The 27401-nt window shown below is 44.8% G+C and overlaps 1 protein-coding gene across 2 annotated transcripts in view; it reads left to right on the plus strand.

Moving 5' to 3' along the window:
* The window catches only part of HMCN1 (hemicentin 1), a 348410-nt gene that overhangs the window by 239783 nt on the left and 81226 nt on the right, over positions 1-27401 (plus strand). For both annotated transcript variants that reach the window (XM_019556684.1, XM_019556685.1), the window contains exons 50-64: positions 1120-1293; positions 2751-2864; positions 5245-5390; positions 8841-8991; positions 10197-10400; positions 14474-14587; positions 15302-15489; positions 17570-17666; positions 19166-19327; positions 20365-20478; positions 20599-20801; positions 21017-21098; positions 21187-21318; positions 22565-22714; positions 26790-26949. In XM_019556684.1, coding sequence (XP_019412229.1) covers positions 1120-1293; positions 2751-2864; positions 5245-5390; positions 8841-8991; positions 10197-10400; positions 14474-14587; positions 15302-15489; positions 17570-17666; positions 19166-19327; positions 20365-20478; positions 20599-20801; positions 21017-21098; positions 21187-21318; positions 22565-22714; positions 26790-26949 — 2191 coding nt within the window. The remainder of the gene's footprint in view (positions 1-1119; positions 1294-2750; positions 2865-5244; positions 5391-8840; positions 8992-10196; positions 10401-14473; positions 14588-15301; positions 15490-17569; positions 17667-19165; positions 19328-20364; positions 20479-20598; positions 20802-21016; positions 21099-21186; positions 21319-22564; positions 22715-26789; positions 26950-27401) is intronic.

Genomic DNA, 27401 nt, shown 5'->3' on the forward strand with positions numbered 1-27401 from the left:
ACTGGTTTAAGTGAACAGAAACTGGTTTAAACCTGTAACAGAACAGATGTTCAGTGCACAGAAACCAGTTTGAAATGGCTGAAACTGGTTTGAGATAAACCTGGCTGAACGTAGTATCAGACTTAACTGATTTGGCTCAAACCAGTTTATCCAATGTGTATCCCAGGCCCCTTCCTGGTTTAACTTAAATCAGAGTCCCCCAGCATTCCAGATGCTTTGCAGCCTTGGGCAGGGCTCTCTGATCCAGACCAGGACTGGCACCTTCCCTCTGCTACCTGACTGGAACTCCAGTGGAGACTGCAGACACAGCAGTGTCTGCCTGGCTTCTCCTTGCTCCACCCCTCCCACCCCCTCCCTGCTCAAGCAGCAATTCTGCCCTCCCCACTCCCACAACATGGATGGTAGCCAGCATGTGGTATGCTAGCTAATGCTAAGAGGTGTCTGTGTGAGGCAGATGGGACAAAGGCAGACAGGACAGTGTTTGCTTAGGGTTTTTTGGAGCTAATCAAGAGGTCAGCTGGTAATGTCCCTCTGTTCCTTAGAAAAAGATGTTTAAGAGTTTGAACTAATGAGAGGTGCTTTTGTTTTCTTGATGGGGTGCTAAATGCCATCAATTCCCTGTGTAATTTGCTGCTGTGTAACTTCCTGCTGGCTCCCTCTCCTACCAGAGCCTGGCCATGCCCCCCCTCAGCTCAACATTGTGGAAGGGAAGGGAACACTGCTCTAATGCCCCCCTGGCTTCTAGCCTGAGCCACTGCAGGCATGTACCTGTATTTTTTCAGTTCAGAGGGGATGTCTGTGTGGCTATAAACCAGTTCAGCCTAGCCGATTAGACTAACCTGCAAAGATGGAATCAATTTAGGCTCAGGCTTTTTGAATATCTGTCCCTAGCCTATGAGTTTTGTTTGAGTTTCACTATGAATTGTTCATGTATACCTAGCAGTAATATGTACCTGCTCATTCAAACCTAGAACTATGTTTCTAGACTAGACATTGTCCTAAATTTGCAGTAATACCAGCATTTCTCTTAAATGTCCATTAAAAGAAAATGTATTGTAGACTTGTATTGCTTTTCATGATGGTCAGTTCCCTGCTGCTAATCACCTTGTTGCTTCACAGTGTCTCCAACCATTGCTGGAGCAGACAGTAATGGCAATGCAGAAGATGTCACTGTTATCTTGAATAACCCCACATCCCTGGTTTGTGAAGCTTATTCATACCCTCCAGCTACCATCACCTGGCTAAAAGATGGAGCTCCTTTAGAATCAAACCGAAGCATCCGGATTTTGCCTGGTACTTATTTTTTATCTAAAAAAGTAAATGTTTTATTACATATCAAATTTCACATGCATAAATCAAAGTTATTATTTGTAATAATAGCATTATTTTGTACTTCTGGAGAAATTTCAACCCCAGATTCAAAGCTGTTTGTTAGCTCTCAAACAACTAGTTCATTAACTGATTCTATATACTTAGGTAATATTTACCCTTTTTCTCTATAAAGCTATGTCACTGTAAAATGTTCTTGTCTTATCTTCTAAACTGAATTACTACCTGATAACAGTGCATTTAATTACATGGTAACTTCAAAGTTATCTTTACTGCTACTACCTCTTTATAAACTTGTAGTTCATGCATTGCACTATTATATTATATTCCTTTTAAAAGGGCATGGATTACTATGGCTGTTTACGGTTAAATTTCCAGTTTACTGGCTTACTTAAGTTTGCAAAATTTGCAGGTGGTTTATTTATACATGTGAATCTAGTCATATACCATTGCTATTATTTAGGACCCAAAAATAGATGTGCCTACAAACTTCATGAGCAGAATTAAGGAAGTCTGGTAAAAAGATGGCCTATAGAATGCTGTTAGTTCTACAGCTTTCAGCAGAAATGATGGGAGTATTTTAAAAATGAAAGGCCATTAGTGAAAAGAAGCTATTTGGTATCTGGACATTAAAGACTTCCCAGGGGAACAACCTCTAAGAATGCTGCCGTCTAAGAAATTGCCATCAATTAAAATTGTGACTCATCTCTAAGAAGTCAGCAGAAATTCCAAGTAAAAATGTATTTGTGGGTGGGAAACTGAATTACAGCAAAGTGTACAAGCTGTTTGAGTTACATTCATGTATGAAGGCTTAAAGCCTAATGATTTGGTCATGCTCACACATATTTCACGGAAAGCTTTAACTTTTATCCGTGTTTCACAAATAATTAAGATAGCCTCCTTCATCTGAAGTGCTGTGCTGCAGCTAAATTTAAGTAATGCAATGCTTTGAATCTAGCTTTGCATGTAAAATTAATTAATTTTTACTTTAAACAGTTGTGCTTTACCTTTTCCTTCTCTGAACAAAGCAAAGAACCCTAGATTACTGTGACCAGGAAGTATTTTAAGGAGCCTAACTCCTGTTGTTTTGACCTCCATGGAGGTCAAGAGTCTAAAATACCTGTGAGGAGCCAGGTCTTTCTATCCAGAAATATTTTAATATTTCTCAATGGAACCATAACTCATATCTAATCAAGGGTCCAGTGATCCTTATGTGCTAAGAGTTTATATTGTGTTAGTACTCACAGTCACATCCAAGTTTAAAATATGTATGTTTGTTTTCATTGAGGTTAGTGTGGGTTGCACATGCACATCTGAAGGCAGAATTTAGGATAGAAAGCATGATTGCAGAGAGCAATAATAACTTGACTAGCTAGCAAGAATATGGTTCTAATGTATTTTATAAGAATATCTTTTTACAGGCGGTCGAACCCTGCAAATTCTAAATGCACAGGAGGATAATGCTGGTAAATATACGTGCATAGCTACAAATGAAGCTGGGGAAACACTGAAACACTATGAAGTAAAAGTCTTCAGTAAGTTCATTAAAATAATGTAATAAACTTTCTTTTTCTCTTTTTCTTCCATTCTTTCTTTGCATTTTTAGCCATTGTGCTGCTCACTAGGTCATTTCTGAAGCAGCAAATACTTACTCTGTCCAGCTAATATTTACTTTATTTCATCAACAAATATCCACTTCCTAAAGGCATCAAGATCATTTGTATGACATCATTTATCAGCATTCATTTGGATGCACAGGATTTGCATAACATCGGGGAAGGCATAGAAGAGACGAAACACTAAAGTTTCAATTGAAATGTTTCACTTAGGACTGTCAAGTCATATGGACACTGCACAGCTGGAGAACTGTGAAATCTCTTGGGTACTGGGGTTTTAAAAAATAGAGCCTATTATCTAATGGAAAGTTTTTACATGAAGGAGGTAAAACCAGATACTGTTTTTATATTATGCAGTAAAATACCATATGTAGAAACTAGCATACACAACCTCCGCAGTCAAGGTTCCCTGTCAGCACTTACGATTCTTTAATTGTTCCTCATTACTGTGGTTCAGAATTCCTGGTAAACATACCAGTACTTGTATGTCAGGCTTTGGGGGCTAATAATTTAAGTTTCCCACCCTATTTTAACATGCAGCCTCTCAGGCTAGAGGCCTCAGTCAATTATGGTTTCCCATCTCTGATTTATTTGTTAATGCTTTAATCTGAAATGGAGTTTGGGCTATTCCAGCTGTGTTGTAAGTGCAATTTTATCTGAATTGTAGTACGGCCTAGATTCCCCAATCTGGATCATGACCCTGTGAAAGAATAAACCCAGGAAACTTACCGTTCAGCTATAAGTGCATAATTTCAAATGACCTGCAACTATTCTCTTAAAAAATATTTGCTGTGTGGGAAATTTCCAAATTTTTGTGTTTTGTTTTGAATTGGAATGAAAACAGATTTGAAATGTCAGGATTTCCCATAAAGTAGAAATTCTGAGTTTTGACTGTCAGTACTATTTAGGGCAGGGGTAGGAACTTATTTGGGCTCACGATAGGGAGTTTTGCTGTAGTATGCTGAGTTGGCACCCCTCCTCCCCCATTGCCCCGTGCAAAACAGCCCACCAAAACTCCCTATTTGGGATGGGTCCATGGGTGGGTGAGGAGTGGTGTTCAGGAGCACGATGGGTAGGCAAAGCCAGGGTCGTGGGGCCATGACAACAAAAGGCCAAGGCTGGGACAGAGACATGATCCATTGTCCACATGCCCCTGTGATGGGCACTGGTTCTGTGGACAGGGGCGTTTAGGGAACAGATTAAGGTTCTGCCCTGGACCTGGTCCCACACTGTCACTGCCCCAAGATCCCAGCCCCAGATGCAGCTCCCCACCTGGTCATGTGCCCCTCCCATCCACCTGGCTGTGCACCCTGCCTGTGCTGCTCTTGGCTAGTCTCCATGGGGCAGTGACAGCGCAGGATCGGGCCAGGGCAGAGCCACAATCTGTTCTCCACATGCCTCTGCTGGCAGAACTGAGGCACTGCCCTGGCCCTAGCAGTGACAGTTCAGGGCCAGGGCAGAGCCATGATCCACTCCCACCCTTGCTCGTAGAACCCATGCCCATCGCAGGGGTGTATAGGCAGCAGATTGTGGCTCTGTTGGCATCACACTCTCACTTTCCCAAGGACCTGGGGTCTCCACAGCCCTGCCTGCCCATCTAGCTCCTGGACGCCATTCCTCACCCACCCATGGCCCCATTCCAGCACTCAGCTGAGCAGTCTGCCATATGGGTCCTGGCCCTGGTGGTGGGTGCAGTGCAGATGGGCTGAGGTGTACAATCAGCAGGACTGAGTCTGGCAATGAAAGCCATAAGGAACTGCCACCACCTAGGCTGCTGGGAAATGGTGTTGGGCCATTGTATCACCTCAGCCCTGCTGCACAGGTGGTGGAACCAGTCACACACTCCCTGGCCTGGGCTGCCTTCTGCACCTGGACTGGGAGGGACCCACCATGAGCTGGACAAAATCACTCGGTGGGCTGGATCTGGCCTGTGGGCTGTATTTTGTGTATCCCTGAGTTATGGATTTAAAAGCCTAATTTTAGACACGTTTTTGAAAATGTTGGCTGTAATTTGTATTGTCTGTTATTAAGTAAGCACACAACATTAAAGAGCATGCTTATAAAGTCCAGTACATGGTAGAATGGCATAAGGAAGGTCTTAGTCAAGTAAAGGTGCTCAAAAGAAATTAAGTGCTGCTGTTTAATAACTTGCTCTGAGAACAGATATTACACAGGAATGTATATGTTTTGCTGGAGGTAATCATATTGAGTTTTCCCATGTCTAGTTTATTTTTAAATGCTACATACAATATCAATTCAGTTTAGGAAAGTGTCTTCCACTTCCTTTATTTTTGTGCAGTTCCACCCACCATTAATAAAGGGGATATCTCAGGGATGGGTCTTTCCCCTAAAGAAGTGAAGATCAAAATAAATAACAGCCTTACTTTGGAGTGTGAAGCTCATGGGATTCCTGCTGCTTCCATCAGCTGGTACAAGGATGGACAGGCCAGTCACATACTTAATTATTTTTATGAATGACTGTCTTGCAGAAGCTGTTGAATACTTATTACCATTATTAATAAACATGTGCATAATGCATAGACTTAAAACTCCTGAGATTTGCACCAGGGATCCAGAGTTTGCTTCTAGCTATCCTCCCTTCATTTAATGGGCAGTGGTATCACCTCACAATTTTACCAGTCTTAGAACTAGGCCAGATCTCTCTACATCAACATCCCTACTGCTCCCATTGAATGTTTGGGAATGCAGCTGAGATAGATTTCATAGACATTAGACCTAGAAGGGACATTGCAAGATCATGTGGTCCAACCCCCTGCCCAAAGAGCAGGAAGTCAGCTGGGGACAGATGACCCCAGCAAGATAATTATCCAAATGTATCTTCAACGTGTCCCGAGCAGGTGCTTGCACTACTTTTGGGGGGAGTCTATTCCAGATTCTGGAGACTCGGACAGTAAACAAGTTTTTCCTTATGTAAAATGGTCTTTCACCAGTTTGTGACCATTGGACCTTGCTTTCCCTAGGGGAGCCCTGGTGAACAGACATTTTCCCATCCTGATGTACACCCTTGATATGCTTATAGGTTGTCACCAAGTTCCCCCTGAGCCTGCGCTTTTCCAACCTGAAGAGTCCCATGCATCTCAGCTTCCCTTCATAAGGCCTGCTTTCTTGACCTCTGATCATGCATGTGGCTCTCCTCTGGACTCTCTCAAGCTTCTCCACATCCTTTTAAAAGTGTGGAACCCAGAACTGGATGCAGTACTCCAGCTGCGGCCTCACCAAAGGTTCCATCAGCCTCTTCTCATAAGTCATATGTCCCAGTCTCCTCACCATTTTTGTTGCCCTCCACAGGACTCTTTCCAATTTGTCCACATCCTTTCTGTAGTAGGGGCACCAAAACTGGACACAGTACTCCAGATGTGGCTTAACCAGTGCCGAATAGAGGGGAAGACTCACTCCCCTCGATCTGCTGACAATGCTCCTATGAATGCAGCCCCGTAGGCTGTTAGCCTTCTTCAGGACAAGGGCACACTGTTGGCTCATATTCAGTTTACAATCTACTGTAGCCACCAGATCCTTTTCTGCAGAGCTGCTGCTTAGCCAGTTGGTCCCCAGTGTCTAGTGATGCATGGGATTATTCTGCGCTAAGTGCAGGACTCTGCATTTGTCCTTGAATCTCATGATATTTGTTTTGGTCCAATCTCCAATTTTTTGAGTTCTCTCTAAATCCTAGCCTTACCCTCCAGCATACCTACTACTTCCCACAACGTGGTGTCATCTGCACACTTGCTGAGGGTGCACAGTATCCCATCTTCTAGGTCATTGAGGAAAATATTGAACAAAACTGGCCCCAAGACCAACCTCAGGAGAACTCGACTTGATACTGGCTGCCAACTAGACAGCAAGCCATGAACTACCCTCTGAACCTGATGATCCAGCCAGCTTTCTATCCACTTTACATTCCATTCATCCAACCTGTACTTCCTTAGCTTGCTTCTGAGAATGGTGTCGAAGACCATATCAAAAGCCTTACTAAAGTCAAGGTATATCACATTCACTAGTCTCCCTGCATCCCCAGAATGCAGTCAGGTTGGTCAGGCATTATTTGCCCTTGATGAATCCATACTGACTGTTCCTAATCACTTTCTTTTCCTCCAAGTGCTTAGAAATAGATTCCTTGAGAATTTGCTCCATGATTTTTCCAGGGAATGAGTTGAGGCCGGCTAGTCTGTAGTTCCCTAGATCCTTCTTCTTCCCTTTCTTAAAGATGGGAATTATATTTGTCCTTTTCCAATTGTCTGGGACCTCTCCTGATCACCATGAGTTTTCAAAGATGATAGCCAGTGGCTCTGCAGGCACATCAACCAACTCCCTCAGCACCCTCAGATGCATCCCATCCGGCTTGTGGATTTATACACATCCAGCTTTTTTAACTATTCTCTAATTTGTTCTTTTCCCACTGTTGGCTGCTCACCTTCTTCCCCAAACTATGCTTCCAAGTGCAGTAGATTTGGGGCTGACTTTCCCTGTTAAGACTTTGCTGAAAAGGGCATTGAGTTTCATAGTTTCATAGTAGCTAGGGTCAGGAGGGACCTGAACAGATCATCTAGCTTGACCTCCTGCCACAGGCAGGAATGAATGCTGCATTCACAAGACCCCAGACAGGTGATCATCCTCTTGAATTTGCCCAAGGTAGGAGTGAGAACCACTTCCCTGGGAAGTTGGTTCCAGATTTCAGCCACCCTAACTGTAAAAAATTGCCTTCTGATCTCTAACCTAAACCTGTTCTCCATCAGCTTATTACCATTGTTCCTCATCACCCCAGGTGGTGCTGGCGAGAAAAGGGCTCTACCTATTTGCTGTTGATCTCCCCTGATAAGTTTGTAGGCAGCCACCAGGTCCCCCCTCAGCCTCCTCTTGCTGAGGCTGAACGGGTTCAGGTCACTAAATTAGTGAGGAGGGCTTTAAACTAGGTTCACTAGGAGATGGAGACCAAAGCCCTGACAGTGAAGTAGTGCCTCCTGATGTCTAATCTGAATCTACCCTCTGCCAGCTTGTGACCGCTATATCTAGTCACTCCTGATAGTGTTCAGGGGAACAGGGACTCCCCCAGTGCCTGCTGGTCCCCTCTGACTAGTTTGTAAATGGCCACTAGATCCCCCCTCAGCCTTCTCTTGTGGAGGCTGAACAGGTTCAGGTCCCTTAGCCTCACCTCTTCATCAGGTGGATCCTGTCTCTTCCTAGCAATCCTTCTTGGAACAACATCCAGTGGTGAAATAAGCCAAAGCCTTCTTGGCGACACCTTCTGCACAGACATGCATTACTCTGCAGGATACGTTCACTCCCGCCTGGGCCCTTCCCCTTGACCAGTCAGAAGACTATGTCTATAAATACAAAGTATCATCGCTAAGTTGTCTATTTGGAAAAGATAGTAGATATTTTTATCTTTGTTAAAAAAACCCAGCTTATTTCCCTAAACTGCTCCTTTCCCATTAACTTACTGTGCTACATGTTATCTCTTGTGTTTTTTCACACTGGCATCATGCATTGTGTGTAATATGACTTTTGCCTGCCTGCTAGGCCATAGGAACTCTATGGGCTGGTCTCCAACCACAAATTCTGGGATATGGGAATCAAGGCTGCCAAGTGATTCTAGGAAGTCCTTAGCACCTCAGGAGATCAGGGTTGGTTATTTCTAAAAATAGCCATAATAGAAATATTATTCTGTGTTACTCTTGGCAAATCATAGCAAAGAAGTGATTTAAAAAATGCACCCCCACCCCTGTTCTCCATTTGCCACATAACCAAGTATTTGAGAGTGGTTGTAATTCCACAGGAATATTAAAATAAAAGGGCCATAACATCCAATTACTTTCCTGATATTTGGGAGTTCAAGTATGTAAGTAATACTTATGGATTTTTAAAATTAAATCACAGCCTCTTACACCGGATGCTCATATTACTATCCAAGCTGGTGGCCGTAGTTTGCAGATAAAGGAGGCTCAAGTATCAGATACTGGGCGCTACACCTGTGTGGCATCTAACATTGCTGGAGAGGATGAAATGGAATTTGATGTTAACATACAAGGTAAGGAGGGAAGCAAAGCTGAAATAATAGATTTTTTTCCTCTTTTGTCAATTTTCTAGTAATATTTGTTTTGGAACATAGGAATTGTTTATTCTTCCATCCTCTGGACTAATAAAGACATGTAGTTACATGGTGAAATTAGCACATGCTAACTCTAAGAAATGTTAGGTGTTGTTCAAGTTAGCATGTGGCCCGAGCCATTGTATGTTAAGGGTTAATACCTTCTCTAATGCACCAGCCAGAGTGGGGCAGGCATGAGGCTTAGTGGGGGCAGTATGGACCCAATCCAGGCTCAACCACAGCTTCCTGGCAGCTCCCTGTCTCCCTGCATTGCCCACCCACCCCCACTTCTGCAACTGCCTAGCAGCTTCCTCCCACCCAATTACCCCTTTCCACCATCCCCTATTCTACTTCCCCATGCCCCTCTTCCTCTGCTCTCCTTCCCCTGTCTCCTGCTACCCCTTGCCTCTTACAGAAACGTTAGGATTAAAGTAGGTGAACTAATTTAGGTTGGGAACTGGTTACCCTGACCCAGTTCAATCAATTTGCCTCAGCCCCAGGGCTGCACTCTTCCTCCCCTCCCAACCCTGAATGGAATATTTTGAGCCCCTCAAACTCCCTTCCCCACCAGCAGACTCACCAACCCCCTCCTGTGAACCCCTCCCCGCCCAAGTCACTTGCATCAGGTTTTCTGTGCAGATTCTGTCACTGGCAGACACCTGTACATGCCACTCCTGGTCTACGATCACATGGATTAAAGCAAGCTATGTGCTTGTAGACTAGGTGCAGCAAACATATGTATACACCTTAAAGCATCTACTGATACCACTGTTGAAGATAGGATGCTGGGCTAGATAGACCATTGGTCAGACCCTATATGGTACTACTTACAGTCTTATGTTCTATAAATATCCATTTAAGGAAGATAAGTGCAAAATTTCTCCAGTTATAGATCAAGAAATTGATGCACAGGCAGGTAAATGGCTTGTACAAAAGCTGCATTCAGAAATGAGAGGTCTTCATCTGTTCTTGAGAGTTGGGACTTTCATGGCTGTTGCAATGGGGACTAATTTAGGATGCTTAATTAGTCACATAGCTTATAAATGCTATTTAACAACTGCAGTATCTTTTTTTTTCCTGGATTTTTAAAATATCTATTTCTATTGTAAAACATTAACATAAATTTTCTTTTTTTCTGAGCATAGTCCCTCCTAGTTTCCGAAAGCTACATGGAGAGTGGGAACCTGGTAACACTGTGGCTATTGGCAGAGGTGGAGAAACCAAAGAAGTTGTACTCAACAATCCCCTTTCTCTTTACTGTGAAACCAATGCTGTTCCACCTCCTGTTCTCACATGGTACAAAGATGGCTACCCTTTGACCTCCAGTGATAAAGTACTAATATTACCAGGTGAGTAGTTTCACAAATCACCTCATGATTTATGGTGCTTAGAACATGTACATAATAGTATTTTTCATCTTCAAAACCTTTAACGTATTATTGATTAATTTGGTCTGTACATCCTTAATTATCGTTTTTGCTTCATTAGAAATCTTCATTTTGAATGTCTAGACCTGTGTGTGTTTTTATATTCTCTTTCTTTAAAAAATAGAAGCCTATAACTCAGGCCTTTCTAACTTCTGAGTAGCTGAGGGCCATAGGCACCCCTATGCAGTGCCCTTCCCTCACTGCACTGCACCAACACCTCCATGCCACATGGGGTGCCCAAGTCCCCAGAAGCCACAGGTTCCCTTGTCCTGTGGGTCACCCTGCCCCAGTGGCAAAGGCAGAAACTGGATGCTGGAGGTGGGAGGGAGAGCCTGGAGACCTAGGTGGCAGCAGCAGGAGAGTGACATGGGGAGCAGCGCCTAGATTTGGGAGCTTAAGGCCACAAGTTAATTCCTCAGGGACTGCATGCCCCCCATGGGTTGCCAGTTGGACAGCACTGCTGTAACTGATTGTGAATATGGATAGTCAGTAATTATGCAATAGTGATATTAATCAACATCTTAAACCTGTTTTCATTACATTTCTTTGGTTTTGTCAAAATGAAATACAATCACATTCAGAGTAGTAGCACTTCCTCACCTGTAGAGTGCTATGGACATGCTAAATGGAAATCTAGTGGAACACTGCAAACATGCTTTTGATCATATGCATTGATCTGTACTGTAACATTAGAGCCATAGCCTTGAGAAACAACTATGCAGAAGTGCATCACCCCAGGAAGATCTCCAGGATGGATTTTGTCTGATAGACAAACTCAGACCTCCCCAATATTGTCTCCTTCAAGACTCTCTGTGAGCTTCAGTGCAAACTTCCTTATCAAACCATCATGGCCCCACGCACAACCTTTTTATGTGGAACTTTTGCCCCATGTGTCACTAAGAGAGAGAACTTTCTGCAGTTAGGGAATCCCAGGCATGATGCATAGGGGATGCACGTGGGTGCACGTGCATCCCCTGCGCATGGCAGTGCACCCCCTGCAAAAAAGCACCAACGACACTGTCAGTGGTGTCTGCAGGTTGTCACTGCTCGCCATCCCTGATTGCCCATCCATGATTGCCCCTGACTGCTGCCAACACTGCTGCCAGCACATGCGGGTGGTCGCTGACCTGTGGTTGGCCCTCGCTGCCCCCCCCAACCCCACCACTGCCGCTGCCAGCAGTGCCAACTGGTTCCCACCACCACCAGCGCAGCCATGCCCCCCCAGCCTCAGGGGTCACACGCCGTTCATGGGGAATCAATTGCAGAACTATGTAGATGCTATATAGACTTAGGCTAAGTACAGACATTCAAAAATCCCAGCCAGACTTGATTCATTCTTTGTACGTTAGTCTAACCTGTGTAGATTGAACCAATCTGCAAGTCTTTTGATTCCAGAAATGCAGCCACATGCCTGTAGTGGCTAATGCCAGAAATTGGGGTGGTAGAGAGAACTGTCCTTTCCTTTCCACAGTGGCCCAAGCGAAGCTGAGTTGAGGGAGGGGGCATGGCCAGGCCGCAGCAGGCCTGTGTATGATTTAAACCCTCACCCTGCAGGGACCCCAGCCTAGGTGTGCCTGGATGGGGTGTGGGGAAGGAGCCTTTGCTAGTCTTTTTGCGGGGGAGGCAATGTGGCCAGACCCTGGGCCCCAGCTGGCAGTGAGCAATGAGAGTGGGGGCATGGCCAGACCCCACCCCCCACACACACACCTTGTGGAGAAGGGGGAGAGCCCTGCCTGCCACAGTGGCTCTGTGGTGGGCCAGTAGGGGGTGCTCCTGCACTGAGCCACCCACCTCACTGTGCCCAACCACCTTCCAGGTGGTCTCCCTGGCAGCTGCCTCCCGGGGAGCACCTGGCTGACCCCTTCCTGGAGCACACCTGCTAGCCTGGGGGTAGAGTTGCCACCACCCAGGGATGGGCTTGATTCTGGCACTGTGCCCCCTTGGAAACACAGGCCTAGTAGTCCTTGAGGGTACTTGACTCACTTCAAGAACTTGGGGTGTTTCCCTCAGTCCGAAGCACAAGTAGTGGTCTCCTTTAGTCAGCCAAACCAAGAGAACCCCAAGGCATAATCTAGACCCACTCCCAATAAGTCTCCCATTCTAGGTACAAAAGAGAACTTTATTTGTTACAAGGAGTAGGGTTGGATTAGGGTACAGAGTTGAGTAGGATCAGAGAAATCCCATAGAGCAATCAGGGTGGCTGGAGTAGCCTTTGATAACGCATCTGAGTTACTGCAAGGTATATATCTAGTTAGATCTCAGGTAGCTTACTCACAAGTATCATCCAGAGGCAGGTGGAGATTCCCTCTGGAGGCAGGCAGTTCCTTGATCATGAGTTTTGAGAGAGAGAGAGCAAGTTTCAGATGGTCCACCTCTTCTCTCTCTCTGAGTCTTTCTCATGGCTGCTGCCTCTTCCTCCTGGGTAGTCCTTAACTTACATAGCTTGTATGACCTCATTTACCTGGTCCAATGGAGGCCAGCACCTGTTGGCTGTCAGTCAACCAATTTGAAATGCATCACTGGTTGCTGGGCAGACTGGCAGTCTCTAGCCCACCAGGGAGTCCAAGCCCCTCACCCAGGTATGTGATGCCAGTCACGTAGGCAGAGGGAGCAGGTTTCCCCCCCTCCCTCAGGAATGTATCCAGCTCAGGTTACCTATAGAGATAAGGTAAGGTGTGTACCCTCTGCAGGGCCCATACTAACCAGATTGTTACAGAGCAGAGTTTTTGGGGAGAAACAGAGTTGGCCTTCTGCCACAGCTCCATGACAGCCCAGCCTGGACATGGGGAGCCAGGAGTGCAGTTTTTTCCCCTTTGCCTCACAGTGGGGCCCAGCACTTTGCCCTGAGCCTCAAGGAAGCGCCACACATAACAATCCCTCCCCCGCACCCCACAGTGGAAGGAGGAGAAGAAGGGAGAGAGACCTGGCCCAGCCCAAGCACTGGCAGACCCTGGCTGTGGTCCCCCAATGGGAGAGGGGAAGGAGGGGGGAATAAACTGCTTCCCTGCCACCGTTGCCTCAGGGGGCCATTCCAGGCTGGCATCTAGCCATGCCTCCATCCTTGATCTGGCTAGAGAGCAGAGGGGCAGGGCCAAACCTGTTCTCTGGAGCAGGCAGCACAGCTCAGTCCAGGGCTCAATCAGTTAAGTCTGATACTACATTCCACCAGGTTTATCTTAAACCAGTTTCAGCCATTTTGAAACTGGTTTATATGCTCTGAACTTCTGCTCTGTTACAGGTTTAAATGAGTTTCAGATTACTTAAACCGGTTTATGTGAAACTTCTGTCCCTAGCTTAATTGACTGTAGTATGCCTTGTAGACTAATTGAATGAGAGTTGCATGAACCATCTGCATGACTTCAGATTGATTCAGACAGGTGTGGGTAGGGTAGGTGGATGGGAATGCCCTTCATGCTTTTGTCATCGATTTAGAAGCCAGCCACATTCTGTCCCTAACATTTATCTTCAAGCCCGAGCAACGAGGAAACCTTTCTAAACAAGTTCATGATGTTATCGTTTTAATGAAGTAGCAGGTAAATAAGCAAAAGAGTATGCAACTCTGAACATTGGAAATGAAAGTTTCCAGTAAAGTCAAGCTCAACAGAAGGCAAGAATTCTATAATTTTATTTACTTTCCTCAGTGGAATGTATTTTATAGCTTTCTCTTACCTCACTGAGAAAAGTTTCATTTCTTAAGTTTGTGGCTGACACATCACTGAAGAGTACATATTTCTTCCCACTGAATTAGCCTTCTCTAACATTTTAATGAACCATGCTAAATTTCATGTAGAACCAATATGAGTCTAGATAAAGTAGCTAAGAAACAATTGCTAGTTTCTCCAGAACAGAAAAAAAAGACAAACCAGCATGCGCATGCACATGCACACAGCTGTCATTAATAGTTTTACTTACACATCTCTCCAGAGAAATGTGGTGTGTAAATGACCCAGACCTGTTGATTTTAGATTTAAATTTTGAATGCCTTTTCCCTTTAGGAGGCCGAGTGTTACAGATTCCACGGGCTCAGGTGGAAGATGCTGGGAGATACACATGCGTGGCTGTAAACGAAGCTGGAGAAGATTCCATTCAATACGATGTCCGCGTGCTCTGTGAGCTATATCACCCTTATTGAGATCTATAAGAGTTTTTTGTTAGGGAAGAGTTGTGTACAGAGTGCTGCTGACTGTCCCCCTAATTCAGTTACAGTTCCCAACCTGTCATTTGTGTTTGGTGCATGAGACTTCCCCTCTGTTGTCCTAGCAGTAGTTCTTGGAGACATCTTTGCTGCCCATTTCCTATTCATCTGTCCTCAAGCTAATATCCCAATACTGCTTTGAGTATTCCAAAGTCCAAGTTTGTATGATTCATTCATATATAAGCTAGAAAATCTTTATGTACTGCTTTCTTTTTCTGTAAATCTACTGAGTGCTTTTATTCATAGGAACTTTCTTTACATACAGTACCATTGCTATATAAGCAGCCATTAGTTAGTAGGATGAAGGGAATGTCTTAAAAAATATTTTTTTTGTGATGGCTCTAAAAACTCCACTTCCCAGCTGGAAAATGAATTTTCCTCTCTCCTGTCCTCCATTATTGTATTAATAGGTGCAGTCCAACTGCAGTCCCTGGAGCTCTCTTGATTTATGGGAGCTGTCTTTTTCCTTACATTTTCATCATCATTCACTAAATTTACTGTGAAGTTTTCTTTACCTTGGTCTGCAAATTCAGTATGTATTTGCAGCTCTGTCCCGGTGGGAATTTTGCAAATAAATCATGGTTTAGAAGGTGGTTAATAACAATATCCTTCTTTACATGCTGTATAGTGCCACCATCCATCAATGGAATGAATGGAGATCTTCCTGAAGAGGTCACTGTACTTGTGAGCAAGACCATCGTATTGGAGTGTGTGGCAAATGGCAACCCTGCTCCAACCATAACCTGGCAAAAGGATGGCCAGCTCCTAGGAGAAGATGACCATCACATATTTTTATCCAGTGGAAGGATATTACAGGTAGGGTTTGATTTTTTTTTTTTCCTTTTTTGGTATAGTGTCTAAAAATAATAGAAAATCAATTCAGATAGATGAATCATTTCATGTAGTTCTTGGATGCTTCTAAGTGAAAGGGTTTGATGTGGTTGATGATGGTTATCCTTTTTTACCCATAAACAGAGTGATTAGGGCACCTGCCCAGCATATGATAGATGTAGGTTCAAATCCCTCTTCTGACTTGGGGAATTCAGACTGATATGATTCCATGCCAGGACACAGAAGATGCATTATTCTAGGGTGAATCACCAATCCTTCCTGTTGAAAGCATTCCATTTTGTATACAATATTTAAATCTTCAGACTAAAGACGCAATGACTGGAATGCAAAAATTCTGCCTCCTAGATGAGCGTCCTAACTTCTAGGCTGAAGTGACATGCAATCTCTCTGGCTCAGCAAACATTTATTCCATTATAACATGTATTCCATTATAAGAGAAATACCTTCATGAGGACAGACTGAAGAGCAAGTAAGTTGCTCTAGGCCAGGGGCAGGCAATTATTTTGGGCGGAGGGCTGCTTACCCAGTTTTAGCAAGCTGTCAAGAGCCACATGGGTAGCCTCGCCCCTTGACAGGTGCCCTGCCCCCTGGTCACCATCTTGGGACCAATGTCCCAATGTTTTGAGACCAATGTCTCAGAGCCATCACTGGTGGGGCCCAGAGTGGGGCGCAGGCTGGCAGGGGTCTGTGGAGCTGGGCTGGGCTGCACCAGCAGGGAGAGTGGGGAGCTGACCCAACTCCATAGAGCCCCTGTCAGCTGGGACCCTGTACTCCTGCTGCCCTGCTCTGGGACCTGCCAGTGCTGGCCCCAGGACACTGGTGTGGGCCCCATGCACCTGCTTACTCCCAGTGCCCCCCACCCCTGCAGTACAGGCGGGGGGCAGCTCATAGCCCTGACCCCCTGCTCCCTGGCAGGGAACAAGCTGGTGCTGAGTGCAGGGAAAAGCAGCCCTCCCCTGCCCCATGGTCGGCACTCCCTGCTGCATCTGTGCAGGGCTGTCCTGAGCAGGCACAGGCAGCCCCATGTGGGCTCTAAGTAACTGCAGTGCAGCGCGCCAGCCACGGGGTGGGTGAGGGCCACCTTTCCCCCTCATTCAGCACCAGCTTGTAACTCACCTCCGCTACCAGCCTGGGCCCCATGCCGGCTCTGAGCTCGCCGGTCGGGGCTGCACACGGCAGCAGCAGCTGTGGCCCCCTGGCTTGCCACACTGGCCAAAGTTTGCCACTGCTGCCTCTGGGTTGCCCAGTGCGCAAGCTCCAGGTGGGCAGCAGCAGCAAACACTGTCTGGCATGGCAAGCAGGAGGGCTGCAGCTGCTGCCGCCGTGCGCAGCCCCAACAGGCAAGCCCAGAGCTGGCACAGGGCCCAGGCTGGTAGTGTAGGTGGGTTACAAGCTGCTGTTGAGTGTGGCAGGGGGGGAAGTGGCCCCTCTCCCACCTGTGGCCAGCGCCCCACACTGCAGCCACTTGCAGCCCACGTAGGGCTGCTTGTGCCTGCTCCGGGCAGCCCCATGTGGGCTGCAAGTGGCTCCAGCAGGGGCAGGGAAGGGGCTGCTTTTCCCTGGGCTTAGCTTTTCCCCAGGCTCCTTCCCTGCCTGTGGTCCTCCCCTTCCCTTCCCTCCCCTCCTTCCCCCTTACCTGAGGTTCCAGCACCAGTGCCCGGTGCAGCCACATGGTCCCAGGCCAGAAGCCCCTGCTGGGATTTCTGGCTGGGGGAGGGGGGTGCCAGGCAGGCCCTGCTGTTGCGGGAGCCTGCTGGGCTTTCCCTGGGTCCTACTGTCCATGGTTCCTGTCATTTTTGACAGAAACTAAATGAAGATAAATATTAATTTTCTAAATTTTTTAGGGGCCCCATGGACCGGATAGAATGGCCTTGTGGGCCGGATATGGCCCGTGGGCTGTATTTTGCCTACCCCTGCTCTAGGTTGACCAGTTCATAACACTGTTACCATAATTAAACTTGTAGTAATTAATCAATAAGTTGTCATTTTAATTGTTAATGAATCCACGTAATTGTTCTACTAGAGCTTCTTTTTTTCTCTTTAGATCTTAAATTCCCAAATAACAGATACAGGCAGGTATGTCTGTGTTGTGGAGAACATAGCGGGAAGTGCCAAAAAATACTTTAACCTTAATGTTCACGGTAAGATTACTAATTGCTAAATTGCTGATTGCTCACATTTAAAATGAAGTCAGTTAAGGCAGCATTATCACTCTTTTCTTGGGCAGTTGAAAGTAAACAATCTGTTGAGTCTGTATTAGTTGAGATTCAATTGTCTGAAGAAAGCAGAACCAAAACCTTGATGATGGTTATCCTCAAGGATAATTAGAATATTATGAAGGTGATAATATATATATTATAGGTAATATATAAAATAAAATAATGTAATAATAATAATAAATCAAATCAGAAAAGCAATTCGAATCTCTGAATTGGATCAGCTGAATCTGAATCGGCTGAATCCAAATCAAATAGTTGCCTATTCTCACAGTGCTTTCAGACTGTGGTGGCCAAAACTGAACCCATTAGGCCCAGCAGATTCTTTACTATCTTGCACCCTCTTTAGTTATTTGCATCTTTGCAAAGTAAGTTTAACTGCCAACAGATCAGAATTTTCCATTTCTACTTGCGCTGGTTTTTTTATGCTTATTTGCGTAGGAAAATGATTGCATTTTGTGCAAAGCCTTATGTATTAAAATGTCAAAACCATGAGCCAGATTCGGCAGTATGGCTTCTGTTTACTGCTTCAGGGCTACAAGGCATTTATAGGCCAGATTTTCTGACTGTGACAGGTCAGTGGGAACATTACCAGTACGTGAGACTGGAAAATAGTTTAACTTCAGAGTCTATTGTCATTGTTCAAAAATTCAGGATGCTGTGTGTGCTCGTGGCTGAGCCACTGAGGAAGTAGCCAAGAACACTCCTTTGTCTTCTTTCCTGAGTTTCAGATACTAGCTCTGCAGAAGAAATATGGAATCCTGGACTTGGGCCTTAACGATTAAATTTTTTAAAGTGCAAGCACAGAATGGACCAAATCTGAACAGTTTTGTCTTTGAACTTGTGATTTTTAGTCACACAAACACACCAGGTTCAGTTTTAAAGGCAAAGGCCATACTGTGGCCTGTTTACATCTGAAAGAAGGAAACTTTGAGGGGTTCCTCAGTAATGAGAGAGAAAATGTTGAGGAAAGAACAGGAATTAAATAAAAAATGAGCAAAAAAAAGGTAATGCACAGCTCTGTTGTGCATCCAAGAAAATACACTCTAACTTAGCCTGCATTGCCTTACAGAAGAAATGTCCCGAAAAATAGCTAACTTCCAAATTCCTGACACGTAAATCTGGAATTATATGCTTCCCCTTTCAGCCTCGGCTAGTTAGCTTTGCTAGGCCCCCATGCAGGAATGAAAATGATGATTAAATTGGAATTGTAGAAAAAGGGGTGACAGCTGGATTGTCTTTAATAGCACTTGTTTTCAAGTGCTTGAGGAAAGCAAAGGATCATCAGTTCATGGATGTGAAAGATGTTTGTACTCAGTTCTTTGGCAGCACTCAACTCAGCTTTGTTTTAAGTAAATCAAGGTCTTGGGGAGTTTGGGTTGCTGACACTGTGGTATGAACCATTAATGTATTTCTTGTTGCAGTTCCTCCAAGTGTAGTTGGTACTAATCCTGAGAATTTGACTGTGGTGGTGAATAATTTCATCTCTCTGACCTGTGAAGTCACTGGCTTTCCACCCCCTGATCTCAACTGGCTCAAGAATGGAAAACCCATCAGTTTGAACACAAATGCTCTCATTGTGCCTGGTGAGGACTCTCTGCTGTTTCTGTGACCTCTGGAGACTCTTCCTTCCCCTTTCTCTGGATATGTGAAACAGCAAAATGTGTGGCCAAATTTACCATGTGGTATAGTTTCATTCAGTGGAACTATACCAGTTATATGCTTGGTATAACAGGCTATTTTGTTTTAAAATATTTCACAATCTTGCTTACTTTCCAGTAAACTCACTTTAAAGAAACAGAATCAAGCTGGAAAGTATGAAACAATGTTTGTGTGGAACAAACTATTGGACAGTTCATAGGATGGCCTCTATGATGTCACTGCAAGTGCTTATCAGTTAAAACCCTAGTCACTTTGATTTACCTTTCAAAGAAATAATGGGAGATTAAGACAGTCACTTAGTCGAGAGCCCAATCCAAATCCCATTTTTTTCTAGATGGAAAAAATTAACAAACTTACCATTGACTTCTCTGAGAATTGGCGTGGCCCATAAAAAATCTTTATTCCTGTGGAGGCCAGCGGATTCTCAGAGGTAAATCCAAGGGTTTGCTATGGGTACCTCTTTTTACATGTGGGAGAGAGAGATTGGCTGAGTATGCATTTTGAAGGAGATGGGAAAGAATTGACTTGGCACTCACTATATAATAGCAAAGAACCAAGCCTGTGGCTTATGTAAGGCAGGCAGATAGATGGCAAGAAGAAAAATTCTGGCTTGCTCTAGAGAGAGCTAGGTAGCATGGCCAAGACTGAGTTAGGAGGGAGGAAGCAGCAGTAGCTACAAAGGAAGAGAGGGAAGAGAGACAGAAAAGTAGTATTTATGGACTAAGTTCCAGACTGAACACTCCTCTGAATACAGTAGAGTTTCACTCACTCAAAGAGTAAGAGTTTGATAGCAAGTAGTAAGCAAGGACAGTGCACTGTTCTTCAGCATTTTATGCTATTCTAGTCTTCACTTGTAGTCTGTAGGAAATGTAGCTTTTAAAATATCATTTGACATTAATACAGTAGCCACAGTATAACTATAGAAGCTATTTTAGTCTCCTTTCTGTTTGGTTCATTGTAGGTGGTCGGACCCTGCAGATTCCCCGGGCCAAACTATCAGATGGTGGTGAATACACTTGTATTGCCAGAAACCAAGCTGGGGAAAGCAAGAAGAGGAGTTTCCTTACTGTTTATGGTTTGTCTTCACCATTATTTTAAATAGTGCCTGGGGCTATAAAAATGGGAATGCTTGCTTAGTTTCTTATCATCATACCCTAAAACAAAGATGAAATATCTCTCTTCAATTTTTCTCCAGTCCCACCAAGTATTAAAGACCACACCGGGGCATCCCTTGCAGTGGTGAATGTGAGAGTAGGAGCCCTAGTGGCACTGGAGTGCGAGTCCAACGCTGTCCCACCACCGATCATTACTTGGTACAAGAATGGACGCATGATCACAGAGTCAGAAAATATGAAGATCTTAGCTGATGGACAAATGCTACAGATCAAGAGTGCTGAGGTATACCAGAGTGGTGACAACATATCATTATTGTTGAACAATGAGCACTGAATCAACAGGAATCTTTCCATTTAAGAAAAGTGGGCCTTGAATCAAGTTCTGTTTACAGAGCCTTTTAAAGTCTAAGTATAGCATAACCTTCACTACCACTATTTTGTAATGTTAAAAAGGTCTGCCATAAACAGGAATAAATGAACGCTTTTTTTCCATTTTAGGTATCTGACACTGGCCAGTATGTTTGTAAAGCCATAAATATTGCAGGGCGAGATGATAAAAATTTTCATCTTAATGTTTATGGTGAGCATATACTGTATTATATATAGTAGAATTGAGTAAAAAGGTCATTTAAAAGAATTTATTAATTAAAATATTACTGTATTCACAGTGCCACCAAGTATACAAGGTCCTGAACAAGAGTGGATCAATGAAACTATCAGTAACCCTGTCACCTTTGCATGTGATGCTACTGGGATTCCCCCACCAACATTGATATGGCTAAAGAATGGAAAGTCAATAGGTAACCTTTTCCCTTCCTGGTCTTTTTCTGTTTCCCCCTGTCAGGATAGGGAGGTATGTACACTTGGAACTGTCTCAAAGGGGGCCCATTTCAAAAAGGCACAGCTGTTATATTCTAAGTGTTATTTGTAGAACAGCCAGGAACCAATACAAATGTAGCAAAACCAATCCAACTTTAATCCTGAATGAAGCAGGGTTGAAGTTGAAATGGTTTTGCTACATTTGTATCATTCCTATTTTAGCTACAAGTAACTGTTGGAATTTAATTGCTGCTGCCCTTTTAAAAATACTTCCCTTTTGAAATGACTCCAAACGTGTGTGTCCATACGCAGAGTGTATCATTTTGGCTAATTACAGATAATCAAAAAGCCCGAGGCTGAATTGATTCAGTCTTTGTAGGTTAATCTAAACTGCAGAGATTAAATTGAGAACCAACTGGGTACACATTTACTTTTGATTCAGGAAATGCAGCCACATGCCTGCTGTGGCTCAGGACAGAAGCCATGGAGTGCACAGCTCTCTGGCACATAGCCAGCATGGGCTGTGCGTTTGCTTCCTCTTCTTGCCGTCCCCGAGGTCTCTGGAATTTGTAATCCAGACGCACAGCAGTGGGACTCTCCAGGGTTGCTCATCACTTCCTCTTCCTGCTTCGAGGCACAGGCAGGGGCTTCTTCCAGGTGCCTCTGGGATTTGTAGTCCATGGTTGCAGCCAGCAGTAATTTTGAGTGTGTGTGGGTGGGAGGTGTGTATCCCCTCCCTGGCCTCAGCCCCCAGCTGCTGTGTGCCTGGAAGGGAGGGGGTAGTCCCTTCTCTGCTGGAGCAGACAGCACAGCACAGCCCAGCCTGGAAAGCATTTGGGGATGCTAGGGGGGCTGTGATTTAATTTGAACCAGGAAGGGGTTTGGGACAGAGTTTCATAAACTGATTTGACCCAAATCGGTTAAGTCTGATACTACATTTAACCAGGTTTATCTTAAACCAGTTTCAACCATTTTGAAACTGGTTTATGTGCACTGAACTTCTGCTCTGTTACAGGTTTAAACCAGTTGCTGATTACTTGAACCTGTTTATATGTAACTTCTGTCCCTGTTTCAAGATCTTTCCTTATTCTCCACTTTCCCCAATTCTCAGTTTAATTAACTCAACTAAAATGGAATGACATCTTTTCTAATTTTGTAAATTTTGATTAAACTATTTTTACAAAATTAATTGGTGGTTGGATCATTCTTTCTTACTCTTGTTTTCAGAAAATTCTGACTCCCTTGAAGTCCATATTTTGTCTGGAGGAAGCAAGCTACAGATTGCCCGCTCTCAACAGCTGGATAGTGGAACCTATACTTGTGTTGCTTCAAATGTAGAAGGAAAAGCTCAGAAAAGTTACATCCTTTCTGTACAAGGTATCTTGTCTGTGTGTATAGAGCTGAATCAGTTACTGGTCACTTAACATGAGTTAGGTTTATGGCGGTGTATATGATTGAAGACAATGAAGACCATATGATGGATAATTAGGACTATGATGTCTAGCAAAACATAAGGTTAGCCAAATACATTACTATAGTAGTATTCAGAAATTTGTATGAACAAATGTATATGCTCATTGTACCATGTTTTGAAAACAATAAGGAAATAAGTTTACTTGCTGTAATGCACAGTGGTTCCACATGGTGGTTGCTGGTCACATCCTCCCATTACCTCTCTCGTAAAACACTGTTGCCACCTGAAGTTCCTTTTGAATAGAATTTGACGAAGCCTGAAATAATTTCAGAAGGAATAGTATATCATGGCTCTTTTGCTACAATATGTGATGTCTATCAAAATGAAGTTGCAAAAGGAAGCTGACACATTATTCATAAGGAAGTAATGGAATAATGATTGGGTATGAGTAATGTTCATCACCACGATGCCAGGGCATTACAGTGCTGATGAAAAAAAGCTGTTGAGCATGTATTCACCTTTTACTATGTGAACAGCCTTTTGCATTCCAATAGGAGAACACCCATGCTGTGTTTGCCTTTGTTTAAGTGCTTTGTTGTACTGGTATAAAGATTTAATCTTGTTTCATTTATAGAATCATAGAAAATTAGGGTTGGAAGGGACCTCAGAAAGTCATCTAGTTCAATTCCCTGCTCAAAGCAGGACCATCCCCAACTATATAATTCCAGCCAAGACTTTATCTAGCCAGGTCTTAAAAACCTCCAGGGATGAATATTCCACCACCTCTCTGCATAGCCTATTCGAGTGCTTTACTACTCTCCTTGTGAGAAAGATCTTCCTAATACCTAACCTAAACTTCCTTTGGTATAACTTGAGACTATGGCTCTTTGTTCTGTCATCTGACAACACTGAGAACAGGCTAGCTCCATTCTCTTTGGGGCCACTCTTCAGGTTAAATTCCTCGTCAGTCTTCTCTTCTCCAGACTAAATAAGCCCGGTTCCATCAGCCTGTCCTTGTAAGCCATATGTCCCAGCATCCCAACTATATTCATTGCCTTTCTCTGGACTCTTTCTAATTAGTCTGCATTAGACTCTTTCCCAATAGTCTACGTAGTCTTTTCAATTAGTCTTATATTCAGCTTACTGTCTGCTGTAGTCACCATGTCCTTTTCTGTAGAGCTGCTGCTTAGCCAGTCAGTCCTCAGCCTGTACCGGTGCATAGGATTGTCTCATCCTAAGTGCAAGACTTTGTATTTGTCCTTCTTGAACCTCATGAGATTTCTTTTGGTGCAATCCTCTAATTTGTCTAGGTCTTTCTGGATACTGGGTCTACCCTCCAGTTTATCTATTACTCCCCCAGCTTGGTATCATTTGCAGACTTGCTGAGGGTGCACTCCATCTCATCTTTCAGGTCATTGATGAAGATACTCAACAAACTTGGCCCCAGAACTGACTCCTGGGGCATTCCACTTGGTACTGGTTCCTTTTTAGACATAGAGCCATTGACTACTACCTGTTGCAGAGCACTTAGGTGCCCTGCTCCTTTAAAGAGCTGAAACTGCTAGGGAGAGAGCCCTAGCAGTGAGTGGGGAGCCCCAGCTGCTGGTTACCAGGGCATCCAGAATGAGTTAGTTGGCCCACACCTGGCAGTGGTCAGCTGACCAGAAGGGGCAGGGCCTGGCTCATATATAAACCCCAGGGCTGAGACCATAAAGGCACTTCCCCACTAGCAGCCAGAGGGGAAGGAGCCTCCAGGGAGGTAGTGCCCAGTGATGCTGCTACTGCCTGGTATGCTGCACCTAGGGCTAAGGGAGCTCCATAGGTACCTTTGCCTATTAGACACTTAGTGCCAGGGATGAAACCTGATCCTTTTAAAGGGTCAGAGCATACCCTGACCTTTTGTATTATGTTGGGGCTTGTGTTTTGTTTGCCATTGTATAGGACTGGTGGTTCGGGTGAAGCTGTTTGGGGAAGGAGGAGGCCTCATTGGGGGCCCACTGCAGGGTCCAAAGAGGGCATGGCATTTGGGGGTGCGCAGACCCTGGCACCAGAGAGGGCGTGGCATTTGGGGGTGTGCAGACCCCGGCACCAGGGAGGCGCAGAGTGAGACAGGGCTGTGGGGAGCCCAGGGAGGACAAGGGAGCCAGATTACAACAAGGCCTAGACTGGACAACGTCGGTACCATCTGCGAGGCTTGGGGCGTGGTAAAGGGGCAGTTGGAGCCTGTAACTGGGGGCCTTCTCAGGGCTGATTTAACCTTGTCTGCCTATCTGTTTCTTGGCTAACCGCCCACCTTCTCACCCACCACTCCTTGTTGTTAATTAGTTAAATGATGTAATTAAGTGGGAGGTTGCCCTTTTCCTGCCCCGATGCCAAGGAGTGTTATCTGCGACTCCGTTCCTCCCCTACACTGCAGCCCAAGCCTCACTGATGGCATCTCAGTGTTATCATTATTACCGGCCCCCACACTGGGCCCCAGAATCCTCCTAATTGAACCTCACCTGATTCCTCTCCTCAGGCAGTCTCGTCCACCTTCATACTGGGCTGCTTCCCCTTCAGGTGTAGTCCCCCCAGGACCTTTGGCTCACTAGCCCTGGCCCATTTCCAGGCCAGTCAGAGCCCCAGGCCTTCAGCTCTTGGACATTCCTCGTGATGGGCCCCTGGCCCTTTGACCCTTCTGGTCCTGGCCCCAGCGTTGACCAGTCAGGGGAAGTTCAGACAGGCCTGAATCTATGGCCTTTTCTCTGTCTCCAGGAGTCTACCTTCCAAACAAGGGGTAACCCACCTGGTCATAGGGGCTAGGGGTTAAGGCATCCCAACCTGCCTTTCACCAGGGTGGTAACTGGCCTGGCATTTCCTGGGGGTTCCCGTGCCACTGGGAGCCCCGCCAGGCCACCCACTCCTGGCAGGGTGCAGTTTTAGGTCATACCCAGGACCAGGAGCCTCCTTACCATCCCCTACAGCTCCTCTCTTACCTCCAGATGACACCAGTAGCCCTCCGCCCAGGCAGTATTGTTGCCTGGCCTCCAGCAACAGAACTGCCTTGTTTATATGGCAGCCCTAGGTTCAAAATGGCTGCCCTCATCAGGCACCTGGCAGCTGCCAGCTCCAGGCCCTTAAAGTGGCAGGCACAAACAGTGCCCTGCCACAGAGCCACACATATAGCCCATAAGGCTGGGGTGTCCTGGGACACCTATTTGGAAACGGAACTCACAAGGTTCAGGGAAATCCATCAAGACTGTGTCTAACAGGATGTGAAGGCAGCCTCCCTATATTACAAAAATACATCAAGACGTGGTCGTTGAGAATAGAGGCTCATAAGGCCCACTGACACAGTCAAGGGGCCTTAGGGGTAACACAGCCATTCTTAAGGACCCCATCCCGTGACACTGCCCTTTGACACCAACAATCCAGCCAGCTTTTTATCCATCTTACAGTCCATTCATCCAACCCATACTTCCTTAGCTTGCTTGTGAGAATGTTGTGGGAAACAACATATATCAAAAGCCTTGCTGAAGTCAAGGTATATCACATCCACTAGTCTCCCCGCATCCACAGAGCCAGTCTTCTCATCATAGAAAATTGGTCAGGCATGACTTGTCCTTGATGAATCCATGCTGACTGTTCCTGATCACTTTATTTTCTCCCAAGTGTTTAGAAAAGGATTCTAGTGGTTGCTGCTGCCCAAGTTGCCATCCACTTCTACATTCACCACAGATTCTTCCTTGTTTTTGGGCAGAGATTATTTTAATATTATGCATATTAACTGGCCTTTTCTATTAGTATTATCAATCTGCTGAACATAAACTGGTCGCTACATATATTGCATATATTAGAGGGAATAGATGAATGGTTAAACATGTTTTTTATTCATTTTTTGTAACTATTCTGTCAGGAGAAGTCTTTCCAAACACTGTTAATTTAGAATAAGTTGGAATACTCCATTGAAACAGCTAATATATCCCAGTACAGGTTAGGATTTGGCTCATTTTTGATTTATTGGAAAAACTGATTATTCTCTTCTTGACCCTTCCAAAGTTCCTCCACATATTGCTGGATCGGAAATGCCAAGTGATGTCAGTATCCTTCTGGGGGAAAGTTTCCAGCTTGTCTGCAATGCCAATGGTATTCCCACACCTGTTTTGCAGTGGCTTAAAGATGGAAAACCAGTTCCTAGTAATGAATCACAAAGAATAAGGCAAGTAAAAATGTGCACTGCATCTTCTCATTCTGAATTCTCAGTACAAACAGAGAGATGAGAAAACTGGGAACCAAACACATTTTTCTGTAAGAGGGTTGATTCAGATGGGCTAATAAGTTTCCAGATCTTTCACATTTGTGACTCTAGGATATTTTGTCAATCATGTTGATTTTCTGCTTCTCTACCTTGTTTTACTTAGTACATTTAGCTGTCCAGGTAGGAGTAGTAAAGGTGTTTTTCTTCCCTCTCCTGCTCTATGCAGAATTAGTTTTTATGTTTGAAGTCGGTCCAACATAGGTTCATGAGACGATGCAATTTTGGTGAGATAATGGGTCAGATTGTTGCAACCAGCCATGTGGTGGTGATACAACTTGGGCCAAACAAGGCGTTAAGGTGCCTGTATGTCATCTTTATGCCAGCCACTTATCTGGTACAGTCAAGAGACACAA

This window comes from Crocodylus porosus, unplaced genomic scaffold, assembly GCF_001723895.1.
Source record: "Crocodylus porosus isolate Cpor-Errol unplaced genomic scaffold, CroPor_comp1, whole genome shotgun sequence".
Taxonomy (NCBI): Eukaryota; Metazoa; Chordata; order Crocodylia; family Crocodylidae; genus Crocodylus; species Crocodylus porosus.